General features: G+C 37.9%; 1 protein-coding gene across 1 annotated transcript in view; it reads left to right on the top strand.

Moving 5' to 3' along the window:
• Positions 1–16,425, top strand: part of LOC117783789 (nephrin) — a 79,673-nt gene that overhangs the window by 9,486 nt on the left and 53,762 nt on the right. Inside the window, exon 3 of the mRNA XM_034621334.1 lies at positions 10,396–10,578. Coding sequence (XP_034477225.1) covers positions 10,396–10,578 — 183 coding nt within the window. The remainder of the gene's footprint in view (positions 1–10,395; positions 10,579–16,425) is intronic.

The following is a 16,425-nucleotide window of genomic DNA, read 5'->3' as shown; positions in this document are numbered from 1 at the left end:
CATTTGCTGGGAACTGGGAAAACCTTAGCGACGCGTCGTTTTACTTTGCTTTTTAATTGCGACAGAGAGTGAAAAATTCGTTTTTCCTCTTGCAAGCTGCAACAATTGCTGGGAACTACGAACTACATGTACATATGCAACAGACCAAAGCACATTGCACGCCCACTGCGTCTCTTACCCCATCGCATTGGATTTCACACGCCGACATGCTTCATTGGTTAGCTGGACAACATCCTCAGCGCCCTCATTCTCCATTTCCATTTCCATTTTGATCTCCACCTCCATCTCCATCTCCAACTTCATATTCATTCTCATCTTCAGCTTCTCGCATTGTCGTTCGATTGCGCAAACATTATTTGTGTGCACAGATTTTTGTTTCACTCCCAATAGCATTTTCAATCTCAGTCGCAATCCCTTTCTCAATTCCATTCCCAATCCCAATTCTGGTAACTTGAATCCTGTTAACCCTTGCCCAACCAGCAGCATCCACAACGCAGTGTTATTGTTCTGACCCACTGGGGTGACTTCCTTTGTCATCTGTCTGCAACTCTTTGTGTGTGTGTGTGTATGTGTGGGAGTGTGTGTCTCGAGTAATTTGGGCAAACAATGCAAGTACTTTGGTACTTTGGTCGTTGTACACGCGTTTGCAGCTCAAACGGCAATTAAAGCATACAATAAGCTGACAAACACTTGGCAGCTTCAGCCACAAATGTCATTTGGTGGTGCAAGTTGCATGCTGCAATGTTGCATGCCCCAAGCTGAATGCCGTACATCGCAGGTAGCTTGAATTACAGTCAAATTGCCCAGGTTTTGATCATGTTTCACTATTGAATACTTAGCATTTTATTTCTTATCGATAACATTTTATAAATACTATCGATAGCCCTAAACAGCTTTAGTTAGTAATTATTATGTTTTAAATACCCATAAAAACATGTTTAAAATTTTGGAAGATTACTGGTTCTGACTAACGACTATCAATAATTTCTCTAAAGACTAATGTCGTGTAATTCTTATCTTTGATAATTGCATTTTGGGGTTATCTATTGACGAAAGTTTTTCCATTCCCCAAAATTTCTGATATCCAATTTTAGGACGAACGATATTAAATTTAGTACATTAATAATGTCCAATTGGTTCACATATCTCATCTCGTACTTAAACTTGATTTTCGACTAATTAATCCTACGGCAGTTGTATGATATAGTGACCCGATTTGAACTAAATTTGGTCATATGACTTAAAGGGTCTTATCATTCTTTTTCTGCTTTCATTCAATAATTTTCCTATATCAAAGTCAATTAATTTATAATATGAAGTGTCTAATTTGGCTCATCTAGCTCTTTCCGTGATTTTTGGCAAATTGGAGAATGCAAGTCAACTTCTTCTTCGTCAACGAGCAAGCACTAACAAATAATGCAATTGATTGCTGAATGCATTAGATATATGTTTTTGGCCAGTGTTAATTTTGCTGTGATTTATGACTTCAGAGGGTTTGCTTGTTGTAAGCGTTGACTCTCCACCCCTGATCTATATTATCTAATAGTAAAGCTATCCATATTTTTGCGGCACAAACCAATGACCACTTGCCAGTTATTCCTAAGGGATCGTTTTTCATTCTCTCTCTGTTTTATCTTTCACTCTCAGCTGAAAGTTCACATGACTCAACTTTTGCTGACACGCTCCCATATCTATTGCCACAATTTTCCCAATTTTTTTCTCCATATTTTCATTTTCCTTCTGCGGTTTCAACTATGTAGTTGTGCATCAGTTGCAACTGTCGCAGTGGTTGCAAGTGTTTCACATTTCACAAATATTTAAAAGGCAAGTTTGAAAAAAAAAAAAAAATGGCATCCAGAGAAGTTGACCAAATACCGTGTACCGTTAGTCCGTAAGCTGAAAGTGTTTTGGGGAAAGTCGAAACCACTGTGAAGTGTATGAATATTCGAGAATAAAATTTGCGTCTCTGTTAATGGCATCAGTTTCGCAATGGCCATATCAGCATCAGCTATTTTGGCCAAATTCTTGAGTGGCTGAGGGAGTGTGGGCGGTGGCACGCCCACTGCCAGATACCGTTGTCGCACGCACCACTTTCACTCTGGCCGGAAATTGCTGCATCAGCGTATAGAAATTTTTGGTTTATGCCCAAGCATACACACATACACACACACACACACACACACACTCTCCAACACACACACACACAGTAGACTGGGTTGTGCCTACCTCAGGCTCTATGCTGGGTATAGTTGCCTATACACCGCACCACCGCACCACCGCTGACCTCAGCAAAGTGGCTGCCACACATGATATTAGCCATGTTGGTTTACTTTGGTTTGGATATTTCCGCCTTCCACTTCTTCTCTCGTTCTCTTCATGCCTCCCTGTGTGAGGCTTTCAAATATGAAATTTATTCAAGTCACTCTGGTTTAATGTTTGGAAATGGACAGCAAATAACTTTGAAAGCGTTACAATAACAACACAGTGGCAACCACAGCAACAACAACCAAAACAACAACTATTCCTTTACCCCAATGCATTCGCCTGAATTGAGAATTTAAGTTGAAAATTCGAGATGGCTTTTGCTACGCCATAATGAAGATGGAGATAGAAATGAAGATGATAATGATGACAAGTTCTTTTACAAAAAGAGAACCTTTTTCAACTGATGAGTTTATTGTGCAAAAATTACTATACGGGAGCAAGAGAAAGACGGCCCTACACCTATGTGGCTAGTTTGCAATTATGGTAATTTGTGAATGTGTTTGTGTATGTGACAGGCCTAATATCAAGTCAAGACTCAACGGTAACTGCGATATTTTTGCCCAACAATTTCGATTTAACTGAAATGATTTTTTAAAGATAATATTACGAAGGCCCTTCAAAGTAAAGGAGAAAGTGAGAGACACAGTAAGAGAAGTGGGGAGGGGGGTCTACTCAACCCACTCAACCCACTTCCAATTATCCAGTTTCCAATCTCGGGGAGGCCTGTCTGCTTATGTGGCTCAGAAGGTCCCAAAACCCACCCACTGGAGACATTGGCGCATAAATTGATTGGATGATGTCGCTTTTTATGTCGTTTGCCCCTCTATATCCTGTCGTCTTGCCGATTCCCTTTTTATTTATTTTTTTTTTTTTTTGTTCTTTCTTATTTTTGTGTCCTTATTCTGTGAATTTCATAAGCGTACGCGATGCGATGCGTAGCATGTGTTATAAATAAATCAAGCATACTGGGAGCAATCTTTCAGATGGTTGTCGGTTGAAAAACAGCTTTAGATATCTATAGACTTTGTAGATAGATTGGCATTTAATTTAAATGTTGTCAAGTGCTGGGCATTTTGCTTAAACTCGCATAACAGCGTATTAACGATTCCCAATTTTTCTAAGATATTCACTAAGAGTACATCTTATGTATAATACTTAATTCTTATTGAAGTTGTAGCTCTCATTGCGTGTACTAACCAAATTATTTTCCTGGCGGAACGCATTTTAAAATCATTCGAAAACAATGCCCCTACTTTTTCTCACAATTGTATAGAAGTCTAATGAAAACGAATGAAAAAATGAGGGGACTCGCCCCTATTTTAATGTGACCAGCTAATTGAGGCACATCTACGCATGAATATGTATGTGTACTCCAGTTTGACAGGTCACTGTCAAAGTTGTGGTAAAAACAGTTCATAACTGAGTGCTCTAAGAGGTCTTCAACACGATGACCACTTTAATCAGTTGCAACACTCACAGCACCCCACTTTGGACCTCAACAATATTTAATGGTTGCTTCACCACTTAAAATTTGTTCTTGATTATAACTATTTACTCGGAAAACATGTATTGTAATATTTATAATAACCATTTTATATAAAAATCCATAAAAAAAATCCATAAAAATAATATGAAAGAAAATTTAACTCAAATCGTAGACGATTTTAAAAAATGGTTGCCAGAAAACCACAATAGTAATTCTTATTTATTGGCTTAATACATATATTCACAATTAAATACTAGTAATTGTACATATTCTTCTTAGCTTTCTTTATATAAATTAGAAAATATTAAGAAATATTAAGTTTCAGTATATTGTTTTCTTTATTGTTTTTTTCTTTTGACAGAAAATACTCTCTAGAATTATTTTTTAATACTTTATTTTTCATAAACACATATCATATTTAGAATTATTAGTAATTTTACATATTCTTTATTAGTTTTCTATATAAAAATAAGATACAATTCAACTTCAATCCTTTTTATTTCTAATTAAATATTTACAATATTTATTTCTTCTTTTTTCTATCGAGAAAAATACCTTTTAGAATTTTTTTAATACTCCTATGATTTCCATAAACGTGTTCATTTCAATGATAAAATGTCGTTTTGATTTTTCACAACCTTCTGAATTTTTCCTGCTCATTTTTGCTTGGCATCTCACTTAATTTTTGTCGCTGTTTGTGGGGCGGGGTCTGTCACCGGAAACGGGGGAAGCTGTGGTTGCTGTACACCGTAAAATATTCGTAGTTAATTCATAAACAAAATATGTTGTTGCCGCATTTTAAGCGTGAGTTACCTTGTTGCCTGCCACACACATTTTTTTGCTGCTTTTCTGGCACAGGAAAATCCCCAAGACCATGGGTACTTGGCAAGTTGCACATTGCACGTGGCAAGTTGCAAGCCAGTCTGGCACTGTGGCCTTCAGTGGCGCCATTTTAACAGCAATGTTACTAATAATGTTGTTGGTGATTATGCCACGACTCCTTTTGCGGCATGCCCCTAATGCTGATGGAAATAATGGAGGTAATATGCCTGCCCCACAGCCTCGGGCAGCCTTTTGTTGCAACTGCTGCAGTACCGAATCATATTTATATTACAACTGCTCGTCCTCGTATAAAAGTCTTAACTGCCGTCGTATTCTTAGGGAACGACAAAAGTTTTTCTAGAGCTTTTTCGCGGCTCCTTTAGATACTTATTGTATTCTTGTGATAGTTTTCTTGACTTTGTAAGCCTAAGAAATTTTGTATTAAAAAGAATTCCTAACTAATTGAAGAAAACCAGTGCTTTTAAATCAAGCTGAAGTTTATTTATTTATTTTATTTTTTTTTTAATGTCAACGAAGAGCAGTTGACCTAGTGACATTTTAAATATAATATAAACTAAGATTACAAAAAAAATGAAATTAAAATAAAATTTCACTGATCGGACAGTAGTAGCAAATTTTCAATTCTTCCTGTATATATTGATAGTCGCCTTTCGCGCCCTTCGTGCCGCTTTCGTCACTAGCGAAAAGTTTAAAGTTATGACTGAGAAGATAAAACAAAACAAATTATATATTGAAAAATGTAAGAGTCTGGGGATATTCAAGAAATATAATTATACATATTTACATGCAAACGTAAAGTTATAAATACTCGGATTAATTTCGTTTTAAAGAAATGTTTTGTTTGGACAACAGTTTTCTGATAGTTAATATATTGGCTTCTGTCATGAAAAATAAAACACATGTAAATAAATTCGATTTATGTTCAGACCTTTTTCCATTAGCAACATTGTGTTGCAAGTGACAAAGGCAATGATCGAGTTTTGCAGAAGCCAAAACAAATGGGCACAGGAGTCAAACAGTTTGCGGAGCAGCCAACAAAGTGCAATAGTTGGTGCAGCTTCGGTTGCACGTACGCACAGAGTTGCATGCACCATTAGCTGAAAAGGTCGCGCATCTATTGTTATATTGCAGCCGTAGAAGTCGAAGCAGAAGAAGAAGAAGAAGAAGGTGAAGGAGAAGACGTTGAAGAAGAAGAAGTGGAACAATTGGACACACAATATTTTATAACGAAATTTGTCGAGCAGGAAAGTTGCATGCAAAGCACGTTGCCGCTGACAGCGGGGCGTGGCCGGTCGGGGCGTGCCACAAGACTGACAGCAAAGGTGGCATCTTCACATATACGTATATAGATATATACATACATATATGCCAAACGTAACAGCATCCGGCAACTGCAACCCAGCCTATTTTGGCAGCTTACGTGGCATGCCACGCCCATGCATCAACCGGAGGCATATAGATAGAGTATAGAGTATAGGGAATAGAATAAGCTGGCAATAAAAAGCAAAAGCTCACGATTTGGCAGTGTGAAAATCATAATCATCAAATTAACGCGCGTCCCGTCGCAGAAGCAAATTTGCAGGACTCAAATTGGTGCTTGACGAGAAACCGGTGCACAAATACTACGTGAGCATTTAAAGCAAAAGGGAATAAAACTTAAGTGCTTCCATGTGTGTTAGCCTGTAAGAGTGGGAAGTCAGATTGAAAGGCATTGCCTGGGAGTCGCCCCATCTCCAAGGCCACTCAGGTGTCACTTTATAGCGAGCAGGCCTAACTACCTCCCCACCCCTCGGTCACTCGTTAAAGCAATCTGCGCAAGGCTGAAAAGGCTGCTTAATCAGCGGAGGCCATGACAGATAACTGCCTGGGCGGGAGCAGAAATCATCATCGTTTGACTGCGTCAGCGTCATTGTCATAAAGAGGCAAGGATGGGAAGAAATGGGTGCGTCCTCTTCACACATACGTCACTTGGCTAGTTCTTCAGCCTGTGTCCCTTTTAGCCATCTCTTAGCTCCCATCTCCATCTCCATCTCGAGCTACAGCTACAGCTACAGCCAGAAGCGGTTGAGGCCATCAAATTTCAGTCATAACAATAACACTGATAGTCCCGCTCGTAAAATAAAACCCTTTTTTGCCCACTGCTGCAATGTCAGGCACAACTGTGGCCGGGATTTGTATGTGAGTATGTGTGTACACATGTGTGCGTGTGCGTGTGTGTGTGCGTATGAATGTTGTTTCACTTCCAGCTCTGAAAACAATCAAGTCCGCGACAAAACACGAAAAACAACGCACTCAGGATACTGAAATTCGACAATGGCACTTGGCAGCTGGATGATGAGAGGGGCTGAGGTCATAGGGTGGTTTATCCCTTCTTCTTCTTCTTCTTCGTCATCTCACAACCCAATTGGCAGCTCTCGGGCGCGGTCAAAAGGCGACGCCTAAAGCATTTAAATCCTTTTCGCACTTTGCCATGTCGCGTTGTCTCCGCTTGTTGCGTGTTTTTCCATCTACTATTTCCGGCCGTGACACGTATGACATACAAACTGTGTGTGTGTGTGTGAGTGAGTGTGTGTGTGAGTGTGAGTACTCCTTGTCGTGCTTCAATTTCAGTGTGAGCCATGTCTAATACACTCATACGACTCAGCCAGAAATGGGTTTCCTTTCCGGCCGTAAAATAGGAATTTACTTTATTAAAATTTTTCGCTTGAAAAATATGAGACAACAACAACAACAGCAATGGCAATGAAGACGACGACAAAACAACAAGCTACGCAAATTTGTTGAAAAACCAGACATATACACCCGCGCACACACACGCTCACACACACACACACACACACAGTTGCACACACACATAGTCTCACACCCAAGGGGCATGGCCTGAATGTGGCGCTCGAGTTGCCAATGATGCGCCCATCATGAACGAGGTAAAAATTTACTCAACTATGAACTCTCTTGCCGAAGCCAACAATCCACAACCACACCCAACACCCACATCTACAGGAACTGGGTGTATGTGCGTGTCAGTGTTGCCAGAATGTGACAAACAAAATAAGCTACATTTTAGAATATAGTTACAAAAATTTGCTAAAATAAAAATAATCAGGCCAAAAAAAAACCGAAATTAATTTACATACAAAAAAAGGGATTTTAAAATTTAAAGTATCGATAAGCTAATAATATCACCCGCACTCACTATCAGTATTTTTCTGCTGTTAAAATTCAATTTAACTATGCAATGTCTTCGAAGTTTATATCAATGAAATTCAAAATATATACATTTAATATATTACATTTAAAAATCAAACCCTTGCTTAGTATTGCATTAAATGCATTCGTTTCTTTCTTTGCTCAGTTGACTGAAGGTAGTTTATTTTTAGCATACGATCAATGAAAAGTTGGGAACATAATTTCAAATTTAACTTGCACAGTGACCACAATTCCAACACTCGTCTGGAATTTGATATACTTGAGTGAGCATATGATTGAGTATGTTTATTTATCTACATATGGTATATGTATTAACACGCATTGGTTTCCTCTCTGAATCTTTCAATAACCAAATAAAATAAAATTATTTAAACAAGATGGGGATTCCTTAACGAATTAATATAGATAATGCAATATGTATTTTAATCTAAACATATGCTAAATAAAATTTTTAAAAATTTTAGATTGAAGACTTTAAGTTTTGTATAGATTTGTCCATATAAGAAACAAAGGTGCCTTAAAGAGTAGCAGAAGAATTTGACAATTATGTTAAAGAAAAGTTTCCGCCGGCGAAAATTTCTGGTCTACTTAAATCCGGCCTCAAGCATACGCATATAGATAAATTTTTGGGCATTTTCATTTAAAAATATGCTAGATCTAGCAATAAATATGCTGAATTGGCAACACTGATGCGTGTCTGTGAAATAGGCTCAAATTTGCGTAGAGCTTGCGTCGACAGGGCAAAGGTTATGGCCGCGCCTGCTGCTGGCAAGGGTTCCCGAGACAGGACTCGGCACGGCACGGGAAGGCACGGGATGGGATGGGGACTTGCCTGCGCTTGACAGTTTCATCCAGATAAGGAGGGGCCAGAGACGCTGAAGAGCAGAGGGAGGGGAGAGGCAGAGAGGCAGAGAGGAAGAGAGCAGGGCTAGGCAGCTGAAAATTTATATAAATTGACAGTAATGCTGAATGCTGTTTACTTGTGCGAATGTGCCCCGAGAACAATAACAACAACTTCTATGCTAAATTGCGCGACAACAACATGACAACAACAGGCAGTCGGGGGTTAAGGCAACTGGATCGTATCACATTCTTTGCCAAATTATGTACGAAAAAGGAAAATAATGAAATCGTAAAGAGTTAGCCTAACCCAGCGGTCCCACAGTTGCTCCTAAATTGAAACCCCAATCCTAACTGCGAATTCCAAGCCTTTGCCTCCCCAGATTTATCTGTGTATTTTACTTCTATATATTCGTATTTGTATTTAAAATTCATTTCTCTGCCATTTCAATGCTCAGCAACATCATGTGTATGCAAATAGTGGCCATATTAATCATTGAGCCCGGGACACGAGACATATTTGAATACGTCTGCGGTTAGTTTCAGTTATTTCAGTTTTTCATTTTATCATTTATCCACGCTTTTGTAGAAAAATGAAATGGAATTTATCTAGCTAAAGATAGCACTCTAAAATTGCCGGTCGTTGTGGTATTTAAAACTGCATTTCGGCGCTTATAAATAAACAGCTTCACCTCCGCCTGCTTCCACTCCTCCTATGCCTTCTCCTGGTCCTGGTCCTGCTCCTCCTACGCCTTTTCAGCCATATGCGCGCTTTTTCCTCCTTCATCTGTATTCGCTCTTCCAGCCTGCAATTCAGATCCCGTTGGAAATTTATGAAAGCGCCGTAGCACGGATAAAGTGCACTGAGCACGGACTCAGATTCGGACATGAACATGAAGAGGAGTAGGGAAAGGGACAGGGACAGGGACAGTGGCACTAAAACAACTGTAGCTGCCTGATGGCCGCGTTAAATGCTTTTGTTGATTCTGGGCTCGGCTCAGGGCTTTACATTTTTTTTTTTTCGTTTTTTTGCACAATTTAATAGTTTTGGCGGGGGTGAGTGTGGTGCTCGGTGGAGCTGGCAAAGAAATAAACTGCTGGCGACTCCGACTGCAGACTGCAATAAGTCTTGGCAAACAGTCACCGGGGAAATGGGGCGTTGCGGACGCCGACCACGCCCACAATTGGCTTTTGTGCGATGATGGGCAACGCTCTTTTTTGTTTGTGCCGGGAAAATGTGTTTGTTTTTCATTAAAAAACTTTTCATTTTGAAACGGTCAAAGTTCGGCTCCAGTTCCAACTCCAACTCCGACTCGGACTCTAACACCAACTCCAACTCCAACTCCAACTGCAGCTTAGCAGCAGGACAACGACGAGACTGAGGCAATGTCTGTGGCATGTCCTGTTTTATTGCGGTCAGGATTTGCTATTTAGGGGACTTTCTATGCGGCGACTTCATTGTCTCTCTCCAGGCAGAGGCGGCTCTGTCTCTCATTGTTTTTTTTTTCTGCGGACTGACTAAATACACATTTCATAATTCAGTGCTGTTAAAAGCTGTGCAGCCATTGAAAGTCACGTTTCTAATAGAAATAAGGCCAACTTGAACAATCCCCGCAGCACATCAATGAAATGAAGCCCTGTGCCAAAGACAACAAACGATGAAGAACAAAGGACAGAGGACAAACGACAGGCCGAACAATTAATCAACCATTTTTACTAAAGATCTCTTTGTTTTTTTGATTTTTTTACAGTTGTGGCATTGCTGTGGTTGCCTTCTTCCGTGCACGGCCAGCAACAAAAGTTTCGCACCGTTCCACACGATCTGCAAGTGCTGGAGGGATCCGAGGCCATGATGAGATGCGAGGTGGCCAACGTAGCCGGCGCCGTGCAATGGACAAAAGACGGTTTCGCCTTGGGCTTCTCTGCATCCAGATGATGCTATCAGACTGTCAACTCTGCATGCATAAGTGATTCTAAATTTTTATTATTAATTTACTATTTTACGTCAACCAAATGCAGTCGACAACAAAAATATAAAGAAATTATTTAGAATTCAAAACAAAATCAGAAAATAATATTTTAAATTCACAATTCAATTAAATAATTAAAAATAATATATAATAATATTTAAATTTGAAAAATAAATAATAACATAATTAAAAATCTGAAAATATTACAAACATAGTTAAAGTCCAAACGCATTGAGATCAATAATAACCATTTGTAATTAAAACTGGTATTAAATATATATATATTTAAATATTAATTTATTTAAATAATATTTAATATTAATGAATAAAAATAATATTTTAAATTAACAATTTAATTAAATAATTAAAAATCGGAAAATATTAGAAACATAGTTAAAGTCCAAACGCATTTAGATCAATAATAACTATTTGTAGGTAGAACTGGAATTTAATATATATAAATTTAAACATTAATTTATTTAAATAATATTTAATATTAATGAATGAAAATAATATTTTAAATTAAAAATTTAATAACATAATTAAAAATCTGAAAATATTAGAAACATAGTTAAAGTCCAAACGCATTTAGATCAATAATAACCATTTGTATGTAAAACTGGTATTAAATATATATATATTTAAATATTAATTTATTTAAATAATATTTAATGTCCACCAAATTTAATCGGCAAAAACAATAAATAAAAATTACTTAAAATTCAAAATAAGATCTGAAAATAATATTTTAAATTAACAATTTAATTAAATAATTCAAAATTGGAAAATATTTACAACAAAGTTAAAGTCCAAATGCATTTAGTTCAATAAAACGATTTGTAATGATAACTGGTATAAAAACTATATTAATAATAAAATGTGGTATATATTAAATCGACTTTATTGAAAAAATTATTAATATTGCAATTTAATCATATTATGAAGCACTTTTATGCATTTTAAAAGAAACAAAAAGTAGTTCGTTTAGCATTGTTAAAAGTAAATTTCGTAAACAAAAAAAGTGTACGTGCATGTATACGAAATGTAGTTGGGATTGACTTTGAGCTGGTTGCAGCACCAATTAATTCGAGTATTAAATACAATTTGTCCGGAACGCGTCGTGTTTGTTTCCTTCCCATTGCACCTATAGAATTTGTACTTGCATATTTAAATTGTCGAGACTGAGAAGAGACCCGCATGCGGGTGGTCAGAATTGTGAGCGGTTGGGAGATCGGAGGGTTGTTGGCTGTCGTTGCCAACATTTATTGTCAGCAATTTGCAAAGCAACAGCAATTGCAACAAAAACAACGAGAACAACAACAGCGAAAGCAGCAAGGGAAGAAGCAGCATCAACAATGTGAGAGCTGAGCTGAATTTAGCGCAGTTTATTGCTCCAAGGAGTCACAGTCTGAGCTGACACTGCCAGGACTAAGCTAGACAGGGCAAGTAGGGAAAAAGGGTATGTGAGAGAGAGAGAGAGGGGAGTTTCAGCATTTTCAAATTGAAGCGAAATGAATTTATTTTTGTTTTTAGTGCTTCTCTGTGTGTCATTGCATTGTTATTGCTGCTGTCGAGTAATCACTTTGAATGTGTGGGTACTCCTGTTGCTGTTGCTGCTGCTGCTCTCTGTTGTTGTTGTTGTTGTTGTAATCACTCAAGAAATTGCGCTACATTTGATGACAGCGATTTTCATTTCCTTTGCCTCGTTTGGCTGTCTTCTATGCGAGAGTTTCCATTTCTAGACCCACTTCTTTTGACGACCCATGGCAACGACAACAACAACAACAACAACAACGACAACGACAACGTCTTGCCCAAGGCTCAAACACTCATACATAGACAGACATATATGTATATATACATATATGCGCATGCCTAATGACGTTTGTTTAGTTAATTACGCGCCATGAGCTGTGACAATGATGATGTGTGCCGAGAGGAGTCTTAGAAAAACTCAAAGACACGTGTGTGTGTGTGTGTGTGAGAGTTGGATTCATATAAGCTCGTTAGTTATTGCTGAGTTTGTTGTTGCCGTCGCTGCTGACGCTGCTGCTGTGGCAAAAGGTCGCATGCCGGCGCCTCTGTCTGCTGCTACGCACAGTGGGACGTATACAAACATTACATATTATGAAATAATAAACTATTTTAGAAAAACACCAGACAATGAAGTGCTGTAGCTTTCAAGCAATGTTGGTAAATAGTGGGCCACAAAAATTAAATTATTTTCTATAATAATGAGGTGAACTTTAAGCGACTCTAGTGACCAAATTTTAAATAATTTTAAATTTTTCACATTTAAGCCCAAGTGATATCCTGTGAACTAATAAAGTTATTTGAAAATATTATATTAATATTATAAATATTATAATATTATAAAATTAAATAGTGAAATGCTCTAGTTTTCCAAGCGTGATAATCCTTAAAGATGAAAATTAATTATAGAATAATAGTTATGGCCAGCTTCAAGCGACTCTGTCATTAATAATTTTTTCAAAAGTTTTCACTAATTTTTTGTAAACAGTCCCACTGTGCGCCGTCAGTCTTCAGAGCCAGGGCCATAAAGAAATGTTTGTCATAATTGTCGGTACTTGTGAGTCCTCCTCACACTCCCGCCTCTTACTCCTATCGCACACCCACTGTGCGTATGTGTGGTTCTCTTTGTTTTGTAATGGAATCTACTATGTTTCACTGAATGAGTGAAATGCGTAGCCCAGTATGTGCAATACATATGTATACTCTTATGGTATGTAAGTGTGTATATATGTATGTATGTATGTCCCCCCGAAGGCATTCATGGGAAAACACGTGCGACATTATTGCAGCAATTAGCTTCGGCAAAATTGAAGACAAATGTGTAATAATTCAATTAAGTTCAAGTTACAATTATTTGATTTATTTATTAAGCTAATTTTTCGCTTCAGCTCGCTATTGATCAACGCTCGTATTCAGTAAAGGAATTCCCATTGTTATGTCATTTCCCTGTCAGCATCTCGAATTCCGTATAGCACCTCAGTATTTTGTGTATGGTGACAAACATGTCTGAAATTTCATCGGATAAGAAAATTTCAATTAATGAATTGTAGCATTGTTGTTAAAAGAAATTGTAATGTGATTTCAATACAGATAATAAATAAAGCTCTTAAATACGTACAATACACTTAATAATTAAGTTGTAGACAAGCTCCTTATATTTCTTGAATATTTCATATCTCTCAGACAGAACATTTTCAGCAGCACTTTTATAAGTCCAAAATGATGTTCGTAGTGTGTTAATACTATATTTCATTCTTTACCTACGTGGTAGCTGCTAATCAAACTGTCTTTCTCGTTATTGTCTCTATTAATCTTTGGCAAACAAAATGGGCATCTGAGTTGGCTAAAGAAAAGAAAAGAATAGAATAGAAAAGCCCAAAGCCCAAAGCGTAGATGAAAAGCATTTGAGTGACATTTTTGGTTGGATGAATTCATTTAATCAATTCTACAATCCATCCCTCTCTCTCTCTCTCTCTCTCTCTCTGGGAGACTGTCTCTATATCTTTGACTTTATGTGGTGTCTTGTTCTAATTAAAATAGCATATGCAACGCAGAAACCTAATGAACAAACCTTTGTCATTCGCAAATTTAATTTGAAACACTCGAAACGAGGCAGCTGCAAAGTTCTTCTGCAACTAATTTCAACGAACGCTGTCCGCTTAGGTAAAACTTTCATGGACCTAACACCACACCTACTCACTTACACACACACACATATACACACATACACGTGAGAGCGCAATTAGATTATAAGTTGGCACAGTAAAGAACTTTTGCACACAAAAGTCCACGTGCAAATTTATGGAAATTTAGAAAATGTTCGCATGCCATTAATTTTTAAAAACGCAACCAAAAACACATATGCCGCAAGGCGAGCAAGGTCCAAAAACTTTTTGCAGTCAAAGCGTAGGGACCCCAACTGTAATAGGGACTGAGACTGGCATCAGTAACTGAACCTGGGCGATGGCGATGGCAATTCAGCTGCCATGGCTCCGGTTCGGTCTCGGGCTCGGCACAATGGAATTCAAGGCATGCACGGCCAAAAAAAAATAAAGAGAAAAAAACCAGAGCTCCCTTTATAAATTTTGAATACAAAGCAGCATTGAAAAATTGAAAGAAAAATAAGAGCATTGGGTTTTTTTTTTATATTTTTTTGTTTTTTTGGGGCTTCTGTGTTATGCAATGCCCAGCTGCAGTCCAACTGAGAAAAGTAGGAGAGCTTCCTTAAGCCAGAGAAAAGAATGGAAGCCAATAAACGCACTGTATTGATTTTTAAATGGTCAAGAATTTGCCGCACTTCCGCTCATTTCATTGGAAAAATTGTGCTATAATTGTAGTGCAAATGATCAAAGTTTCGAGCTAACTCTGTGAGGTCTTGAATTATGGCAAAACATTTGTTTTGTGACCTTAAAGTCACAGCCTCAATCCCAGCACAGCTTTTGCTTCCGCACTGGGAGAACAAGTCAAAGATGTGAGCAATTTGGAGTATGCCTGGGACGTGGGACTTTAACTCAGACTTGGACTCAGTCTACAACTCAGATTCGGCCCAACACTCTCTGGCAGCCTCCGAATTCCTCGCAAGAAGCGAAAAAGTTGACGTCAAATGGAAAAATTGCCAATTCTTGCTTTTCTTATACTCAACAAAAAAAAAAGGGAGATGAAAAAGTAGAGAGTTGTAGGGGAGACACAATGAGGAAAGAGTGGAGAAATATTTCAACGCATAAAACTTTTATGAGGCGTACTATTAGTGGGTTAGCGTGGGCTGAGCTTCAGTTTCTCCTGAATTCATGGCAAATTGCACTTTGTACACCCTTTAGCCCCCTCCACCTCCTGCATAAATTATTTGCAGCAAACCACCACGTGGGGGAAGTGGCAACGCCCCCATTCCCACCTCCACCTCTATCCCCGGTCACCTTGCAACCCAGGGCAACTGCATAAAATTTAATCAACGAATCGCTGCCAGAGCAACGCTCTGGATAAAAAAGATTCATATTGCCTTCTTTGACTACAATGCCAGCTGCAAACTGCAACTGCAACTGCAACTGCAACTTCAACTGCTAAGCTCGTTCATAATCGTATGTAACGCCAATTGTGGCGACAACAACCTTTGCATTCTTCAGGCATATGTTCTATGCGTCGACAATGCGCCTTGCACATGTCAATAATCAAATACAATTTGCATACCAATCAACAATGCACACACACACACACATAGACACATACACAAAAGCATAGCTGCAACGCCTCCCGACATTTTCCTACCTCACATACACGGGATTTACAGACGCCCCTTGTGATATATATATATACTTTGTGCATATATCGAACTGCATTTCCCATTCATGAAATATACATACATACACAGTACGCTTTTCTGTATTTTTTTTCCATATAAAAAGTGCAGCATGCTTCAGCCGAATTTTCTGCATTTTCTTTGCAACAATGCTGCAGCAACAACGCTCCTTGCGGCATCCTTTGCGTCACCAATTTGTATCGATGAGTCGCGTTGTCAAGTCGCGTTTAGCTTTGCCAACTTTTTTGGGCTTATACATTTTAATTACTTCTTTTTTAATTAAAAAACTTTAAGATTTAATTTATTCAGCCACTTAGAATTCAGACACAACTGATTCTATTTCAATCACTTGATGATTATTTGTTTTCTTTAAGACTGCAAAAAATTATTGCAGACCAGTTAAGGTTTTAAAAAAAAATTTTAGGAATGTTACAGAAGAAAAGATTTTTAATATCTTTAAAAAAACATTTATTATTTGCAACAAA

Source organism: Drosophila innubila (genome assembly GCF_004354385.1).
Source record: "Drosophila innubila isolate TH190305 chromosome 2R unlocalized genomic scaffold, UK_Dinn_1.0 1_C_2R, whole genome shotgun sequence".
Lineage (NCBI taxonomy): Eukaryota > Metazoa > Arthropoda > Insecta > Diptera > Drosophilidae > Drosophila > Drosophila innubila.
This window is presented reverse-complemented; position numbering and strand designations above follow the sequence as displayed.